Source organism: Neopelma chrysocephalum, unplaced genomic scaffold, assembly GCF_003984885.1.
Source record: "Neopelma chrysocephalum unplaced genomic scaffold, ASM398488v2 Primary Assembly neopelma1_80, whole genome shotgun sequence".
In the NCBI taxonomy this organism is placed as follows: domain Eukaryota; kingdom Metazoa; phylum Chordata; class Aves; order Passeriformes; family Pipridae; genus Neopelma; species Neopelma chrysocephalum.
This window is the reverse complement of record NW_020897741.1, coordinates 5,788-14,360: the sequence shown is the minus strand read 5'-3', so window position 1 is coordinate 14,360 and position 8,573 is coordinate 5,788. Positions and strand designations below refer to the sequence as shown.

Here is an 8,573-nt window from a genome sequence, read left to right as displayed (position 1 = left end):
TACTAAGCCTTAGCCATTCTACTACTAATTTAAATTGCTCTGCAACAAAACTAATAAGTGAAATTCTTTTAGCTGTTGAGTGAAAGTTTCCTCTGTTGGGGGCTGGTTCCATGGAGTCTTGTCCAAGAAAACATATCATAGAATCACAGGATGGTTTGGGTTGGAAAGGACCTTAAAGATCCTCTTGTTCCAACAGTTCCAACAGTACTGTAGCTGCATGAAGGCAGAACAGTCTCCTGCATGGTTAGTGGAGCTGTTTGAGCTGTTTATCAGGTTCTCTCTAACCAGGTCAGGGGAATACTCTCCATTCCCTCCCACATGGTAGCAATGCTTTGAACTTATATCTATAGAAACCTTGCCAAAGGTACCTAATTGCTCTATGCAATGTATGACACTTCACTTTAAATTTAAGTGTATTAAACATAAACATCATCACTCTTGCTTCAAGTGAGAAACAGGGCTGGAGCCTGTTGTTGAAATCATTATATTAACAAACCCCCAAATGATCTGGACTCTACCTCTTTTTTGATAAGAAAGTCAAAAAGGCGACATCAAGCATCTATGGCAATTAAAATATGGCCCTAGAAGACTTCAGTAGACTCCCTAAATGTTAAGCTGTACTTTCCCTCCTTCATTTTAGCTAGCAATAAGTCAAAACCCCAGGACATCAAAACTATGCTGGAGAGATATGATCCACCTCTGTTAGAAAGTTAGAATTTACCCCCAGTTAAGATGACTGCAGAACCAGTTATCAAAAAGGTCTAAATTCCTGATGGAGTCAATGACCCTTTGGAGGCGCCAGCAGGAGAGACACTCCCTATTCATGCAATTCATTTCAACACTCTGGAGATTCTCAGAGGTACCCATCCCTCTCCATTAACTCTTCAATACTTATTTCGTAGTGAGTCAATAGATGCTAAAGCCCAAGTGCAAGTGCCCAGTTAAGACAGATTGGATTTTTTTCCAGTAAACTTAATTCAGTTAAATTATTTTTTCAGTTACAATTATATTGTACAGAGTGAGAAAAAAGAGAGAGAGAATTAAGAGTCAGTGGGGGTAAGAAGCATGTATTTCTAGAAGCTGTCAGATGGTTTTCTTGAGTTATATTGTATTCTTGGACCCGTCTGACAAGTACCAGCATTGTAAGAAGTTGAGGATCTGTTTTTTTCAGTGGATGGGTCACATGAGGGGAATAACCTACTCCTGAGTGCAGCAAGTCAACCTTTTCCTTTATCAAAGACTAACAAAGCATAATTGAACATGCTTTTGGTCAGGGTTCTTTACCCCCGTACTCAGGAAAAATTTACCACAGAAGTAATTTTTTGTTTGCAAGTGTGTAGTAGTTTGCCCTTCTAAATAATACCAAATAAGGCTTTTGCTTTTCAGAACTGTCTGTTGTGATTTAGTCTTTATTCTCAGTTGTAAGCCAGTACCCTGTGACTGTGACTGGGGTTGGCTCCAATCTTTCTGAGATCTTATTCCTTTAAGAAAATGGCAAAATTACCATTAGAAAAGAAAAATTATCTGTAAATTACCATCATAAAATACTTTGCAACTTTCTTCTACCTCCACAACCAGCACTCATCAAGCTTAACTAACAATGTGCATTGCAAACACAACATTTATGGGTGGCTATGAGTGCTGTTTCATTCTTATCATGAGGCAACAAAACTCTTGCTCAGACTTTGGAAGTTGCAGTAAATTATTGTCCATGTTATATTTAAATGGGCTCTAGTTAAGATTGTTCTTTGTCCCCTTTTATTTTGCTGGTGTGGAGAACACTCCACTAAGTTGAAGAAGTTTGTTGAGAGTACGAGTGCAAACATAAACTCACACTCAAAGGGTCAAGACAAGTGAGAAGAAAAAGGTCTTTTTGCTTAACTGGAAACATTACAACTCAGATGTTTTCTGGGTTGTGTCTTAAATATGGTTGTTTAATCTTGTGTTTTTAGAGCAGTCAGTGCTGGGTTTTCTCAAGGGTTGACAACAACAGGTTCAGAGAAGTTGTTAAAGACTGTATTTAAAGCACACAGATATGCACAAGGGCTGTTAGTCCAGCTAAGCCTTTTTCCATAGAATAGAAAAGTGTTCTGTTACTTTGGTTTACCTCTACAGCGCCCAGAAAGTGTGTGGTCCTCCTGCCCTGTCACATTGTTCAGCTGATGGACCCAGTCTAGGTCATCTCTGGTGCCCTGAATCATACCACAGATGTTGTCAAACTCAAAAGAACACTGGTCCAAAAAGGTGTGAGTTGAAGCTGAAAAAAAAATGCACACATGGTCATCTCTGAGTAATTTCTGCTCTATTTTTTGGGAGTTTTGTTTACACTAGTATAAACATCCTGTAGAGAAGACAATCCTCACATTAGCAGATGCGAGCCCAACAGCTCAAAAGAGGAAACATTTGATTTCTGGAGAGATTCTCTGCATAAAAACAACATTTGACCACTTTGCAGAAGGTTAACAAGCACCCATGTGGTAGTGACTGATGGTGTCTTTGTGCCTGTTTGTCAGCCTTGGAAAGACAAGTCCTTTTGTGACCCTGGGGTGGTGTATTTAACCATTCCTCAGTTGAGATTATTGCTCATTATGTCTCATTTGTCTGCTTGATGAGCATGAGCACTGTTCTTCCACTTCAAGCAAAGTCCATGAAGTTACCTTAGGCCAGTTCAGCTGAGTTTTCCTACAAGGTGATGCTTCTGCTGACAGATCACTGGGGACAATAACTTCTCAGTGACAACCATGATCAGTGATAACATCTTCAACCAGATTAGCAAAATAGACAGCGTTGGACTCTAGACTTGGCCAATCTCAGGTACAAAATAATCTAATTAAGATCAAATGTCAGTAAAAGAGGACAAAGTGCAGTCGCATTTACCTCACAAAAGCACAACAAAGTTGCCCACACGCCAGTAGAACACAACCACAGGTCTGAACCCCCAGGAGCAGTGTGGAAGAAAAGATACGAATGGAATGACTTTCCTTGACTAATTAACTTTTACAAGAGTAATGACAGTAGAACCAAAGAGAGGTATGAGGAGGGAATAAATTGTGTCTGTACACCACAGGTCCTGTCCTCGAGCACACCTGAGAAGAGTTTTTGTGGTTTTAGAGACGTAAGGGAAGTGAACCAGCTTGGCTCAAGTATAATCAAAGAAAGAGTTTGCCATGGTTAAATTATGACTTACTGCAGTTGTACATGCGATTCAGCCTTTCCAGATCAATGGCACTGAGGTCTAGACGTTGTCCAATTATGCCATCAAACGCTGGTATCTTTGCTGTGATTGTGGGGACGCTGTCATTTTTGTTAAATGAAAATGGTGCATAGTGCATCAATGATTCGTAGTCATAGGGGGTGTTCAGGTCAGTGATGTAGCTGTCATCATACTTTGCAAAATTGTGCTCTTTGCCTAATAAAAGAACAGAAAAGTACTTCATTTTTAGAGATATTGGAAAGGAATGGCTTTAGCATGGCCCCTTGGATACAGTTTCCTGAGGTAGAATTGATACACCCAAAAGCAATTACTTTAAAATATAATATTCAAACTTAGCAAGATTTCTGTTTGACATTTGGACAACAAAGCAGTGCCTTTAGATTGCGGTTCTCTGCCCTCACAAGTGACTTCAGCAAGTTCAAAATCAAATATCAATGAGCTGTAAAGAATGGGATACATAGAAGGTCAGAATAGACAGTCTAATAGTAAGGATCCTGAAGGATTAAGTTTAAGGATTAATGTATTTAAGATTAATGTATCCATTCCAGAACCTGTGAATATTGATGCAAACATTTCCCGGGATATTAGGTCATATATGGACAAGGAGAAGCCCTGGAGTCCTTCGCTCACTAAGGGGACAGATATGACAGTCCTGGAGTGCCTCCAGGTTCTGTTCTTCTTTGAAGCAAAGAATGCATTAGCAATCTGGAGGAAAAAAGAAAGATGTTTTTACCCTAGATTACAATATTGATATGATATTTCTATTGAAATGTCTTTTGGAAACATGTTTCTCGTGGTTTCTTGGTGAAATAATTTGTCCTTAGAGAAAGTTTTTCCTTATGAAAGTGTCTGCTAGGGCAGAGAGAGGGAGCCATTTCACATGCTTTGCTATGGAAGTAAAGAGAGATTACCAGCATTTCCAACTACAAATAATATTTTCAGAATAGTTGGCATTCTTTCTCAAAGAAGAAACAGCACAGGACTGTGCTAATGGATAATTACAGATTCTCTGCATAAAGAGTGTCCCTCCCTTCTCCAGATCGCAAAGGTCTTCAGTCCAAGGCTTGAGATTATATAAGAGCTTGGGATCGTTTTCTTACAGAGACTTGAATTGCACCTTTTATCAAAAATTAAAAAGAAATACCCTCTTTTAGTCACTCCTTTTCAAATAAATTATCATTAAGTAATACAAAACCAGATCTCACAGAGGACAACAGGAGAAACTGCCTTCTAGGGACCAGGGGGACTGTGAAGTTTGCTGGAACTCATAGAGCCACTGAATCTGATGATATTAAGCCTGAAGGAAAGAACCTGCAGAGAGACACTGGGCAGGGGAGAGAAGGATAGAGTTCTATTTTATGTGTCCCATCTGAACTAACAATTTTGAGGCTTTTTCATGCGCAAAGGGAGTATTTCCAGTTTCAGGAAAGCCTGAATCTCTGAATATAAAAACCTTTCATATTTTGAGAGGACCTTTGATTAAAGAAGAGTCACCTCAAAGCTCACCATCTAAATAAGTTTACAATTTGCCTTAAATGGTAGAAGGAAACAGACTCAGAGAGAAGTGAAACGATTTGTTCAAAATTTAGAGATCACACCAGTCCTGGAGCCAAGGTGAAATGAAGTCCTCTGGCTCCCAAGCAGGGCCTCTCACTTCTGGCATTAGAGAGTCTCTGGTCTTTGACCAGAAGTTGTACGAGAATTTGTTGATTTACAGTGGTCTCAGGTGCTTTTAAAATTATACCTTTAGGAAGGTCTTAAAATTTAGGAGTGAAAATGAGATACAGATACATCTGCACTTTACAAAATCTGATTTGAAGGTTAATACCCACCTTGAATAATTTCATCCCACCAGATTTTCACGTAGTCATCCCGGTCCATCCTTGACTGCTCATGGTAAAATCCTAAAGCATGCAGGATTTCATGTTCCACAATTGCTCTGTAGTCACACCTTTCCCCAATTGAGAGGGTCTGTCCAGTATGCAGGTCCCCCACCATGGACCAACACCTGAGGAAGAGAGAGAGCTTACTCTCTGTTGAGATTTCTTCTCTGTATTTAAGTTCTGTGTATGCTCACTAAGTTAAAATTAATATAATAAAAGTTTTAAATACAAAAGCAGTAACATAAATCATTATTTATATGATGACCACATGCCTTGATACTCTACAGATCCTGTATTCTGAAAGCAGACTAACCTCCAAAAACACACTATCACTTGCATGAGGCCAGTATTTCACTTATCATCTGTGTTAGACAAGCTCACCATGGAGTTTTGAGATACACAGAAGTATAGTCCTACATCACCTGCCATTTTGCCAAGAAGCATAATACACACAGAGAATCAGTAAAGTCATCAAGACAGACTGAGCTGGCCTGCAATCACTTGGGCTAGAGAAAAGACCCAAGAGGATTTAGAATAGCTGTGTCTGGTTCTTTTTAACAGCAACCATGCCTTGCATTGGACAGAGGTGTGAAAGTACATTTTTCTGTGAGTGCCAAGCCCCTCATCCACAATTCAGCAGACGCTAATCATAAGTAACAAGGAAAGGAACTCCTCAGCCAACTCACTGGGAACTTTCTAGGGGAGCCCTAGAGTGATGTGAGAGGCAAGTGCTAAAGAGGATCTGCTTTGGCTGTAGCTTCATTTGCTCATCACAAAGCAGTGTCTGGTTGAGTTTACTAAGGAGCTCTGAACACACTGATGTGGGCACTGAAAACAAAGAACTTGAGCCTATGGTCTCATGAATAGCTGCTACCAGGGGGTTTCCAGTATCAGGCTCTCCATCACCAATTTGTCAAAAATTGTGGTGCTTGTGGACTTGTAAGAGAAACGTCATAGAACACAATACCCAAGGAGAAGCTGAGGGCAAAAATATCATTGCCTATAGACCTGATAACAGTGCTTATAGACCTGAAGTTCTGGGAGAACAAGAAATATTCACAGCTGATATAGTGAGAAGATTTTTGTGTTTTCCTGGATTTTCTTTCAAAAGACATTTAGTTGTAGAAAATAAAACAAATCCTTTCAGTTCCTGAAAAGTTGGATCTTTGTGTATAAAGCCCTTTCAGATTTTGAGAGAAGCACTCATTAAAAAAGAGCCATATCAAAACAACAGGAATATTAAAATAAACTGGCTTTTCACAGCTTTTTTTGACCTGTCTTGTAAAGATTTCAAAATCTAAATTCTAGCTATTCACATCCTTGGTAATTCAAGAGGATGCACATGGGGGTTGTTTCACCCTCCACTGAAATGGAAAACAACCCTTTGTAGTGAAGTGGAAGCAGCTGAGGAAAACACGACAATGCTGGGATTCACCTCATTGAAGAGTAGCCATCCAAAACAAACATCAGATTCCCATTCCAAGTTCATCATCTAAATAGCCTCTGCAGTCAGCAGAGGGAGGCAGCATCTTACAAGTTTTGTGTCTAAAATGGTAAGATGGATTGTTTTCTCGGTGGCCTCTTTTCCTCTGCTGACAGTGAACCTTTAGACTGCTGAAGTCAAATGGAATTAATTCCCTGCTGATTCTACACAGCAAAACTAAACAGAAATTGATATAACCCTTACCCATCTTCTTTTCTAAAGATTATGTAGGTTCTTTCTCCTTCATATGGCTTGAAATCAACGCAGGACTTCAGGCGGAACATTTCAAATGCCTGGAGAATTACTGCTTTGGCATTCAGATCTGGAAAACATGCATTGGGAAGATACCTTTAACAAACTGCAGATCATTCCCTCTGGAGAGGTAACATATGTACACAGATACACACAGGGGACCAAAAGAAAAATTATTGAAAAGAAAAATCACTGAATCTGATTAAATTGTGTTTTGTTATGTTAGCTGTAGAAGAAATGAAAACGGTTTTGACATAAACAACTTAGTTTATCTAGTTATTAGTGAATTTTAAAATTTCAATACGAGAGAACCAGATTTTTTTATCACAATGACTCCAGTGCAAATAAGGATTGGAGATAAAATCTGAATGAAGTGTCTGAATTACCTAGGTCATCACCCAGAATATAGGGAATGGGGAACTTCCACCTGTAGGTCTCATTTCTTAGGGCATTTCGCTGATCTTTCTGAAAATGGAATTAGCAGCCGGTGATGCATTTGCTGTGGGGAGATGAGCTGATTTGCAGCAAAAATACAATCAGGACAAGTGACAGAAAGTTTTAACTACTTACAGGGAGCATGATATCACCCTGAAAGAGGTCCTGTCCAGCAGCTGGAGAACAATTTAATGAAAGACAATGTAAATGAAGGATCAAATATATTTCTTTTCATAAACCATATTGAATCTACTTATACAACATTAATGTACCTGAGCTTTTACAGAAAATATGTAAGGACCAGCCTCTGTACATTCAAATATAGGTAATAATTAAATATATAGGTGATAATTAAAAGTAACAGCAGTTTCTACTCCATATTTATTACTTGGCAATGTCTGCATTTGTGGTGGCAGAAATCTGGTGGCCACCATTATCCATGTCTCTTTTGATAACATCTTGCTTGCTCTCAGGCAGTGACAACAGTCATGCAGTGAGACAGTGCTCTGGAGAACAATGTTGAGCAGTGCATGAGGAAGAATATTGCACAGTGCACCACCAAAAGAAATATGGAAATTTGCAGGAAATAAAAATCATGAAGGAAGACAGTACAGTGTGTTGTGTCTCCTGCCTCTGATTTCTTCCTACTTGCATAGAAGCTCAATAAACATCCAAGTTGTTTTCCATCTTTGAAAAACTTTATCAAAATCATATAAAGACGGGTTGAAAATGCTTTGGGACTCCAGAGCCCTTCCAATGGATACAATGTGTTTCTATCGTAACACCGTGGGTCTGTCCAAACTTCAGAAATTAAAGACTTCTGCATCCCTTGTTTACATAGGGTCATAGTCCTGGCATAGATTCAGGTGTCATAGCCAGAGGAAGGTAATTCAGAGCTCACTTGATTATATTTCTCTTGTTACTGTGAGCTACCTATCATTAATCTTTTTTACAATACAGAAAATTCAGCATTTTGCTCACAACTTTTCAGGTCTCATGAGAATTTGGACATGAACTCACCCAAGTTGATGTCTGGAATGTCTTTGAATATCTCACCAGCTTCAGCATCTGCAAGACAAGACAAAACGTTTTGTGTTCGGATGTGGTGGCACATGCAAGCACAAGAAACTTCAAAGCACAAGAAGCTTCAAAACTCAAACCAGCTCACACAGCACTTACCAGCTCCACTGGAGTGGCTCCCCACCTGAAAGAGAATGACATACAGTCAGTATAAGGTATGAGATGTCTGTGGACTGAGAGGAGCCTGTAGAATTTGGGTTTTACTCAGAGTCTGTAGAAATTAGGA

The 8,573-nt window shown here is 39.3% G+C and overlaps 1 protein-coding gene across 2 annotated transcripts in view; it reads right to left on the bottom strand.

Annotated features, from left to right (window-relative positions):
• The window catches only part of MEP1A (meprin A subunit alpha), a 14,337-nt gene that overhangs the window by 5,593 nt on the left and 171 nt on the right, over window positions 1–8,573 (bottom strand). Inside the window, exons 2-9 of one of the 2 annotated variants that reach the window (XM_027690079.1) lie at window positions 8,447–8,471; window positions 8,288–8,335; window positions 7,403–7,443; window positions 7,219–7,297; window positions 6,785–6,902; window positions 5,047–5,222; window positions 3,188–3,409; window positions 2,108–2,257 (exon numbers count right to left, since the gene is read on the bottom strand). In XM_027690079.1, the coding sequence (XP_027545880.1) occupies window positions 2,108–2,257; window positions 3,188–3,409; window positions 5,047–5,222; window positions 6,785–6,902; window positions 7,219–7,297; window positions 7,403–7,443; window positions 8,288–8,335; window positions 8,447–8,471 (859 nt within the window). Of the gene's footprint in view, window positions 1–2,107; window positions 2,258–3,187; window positions 3,410–5,046; window positions 5,223–6,784; window positions 6,903–7,218; window positions 7,298–7,402; window positions 7,446–8,287; window positions 8,336–8,446; window positions 8,472–8,573 lie in introns of those variants that run through there. The other variant, XM_027690080.1, reaches the window with a different exon arrangement.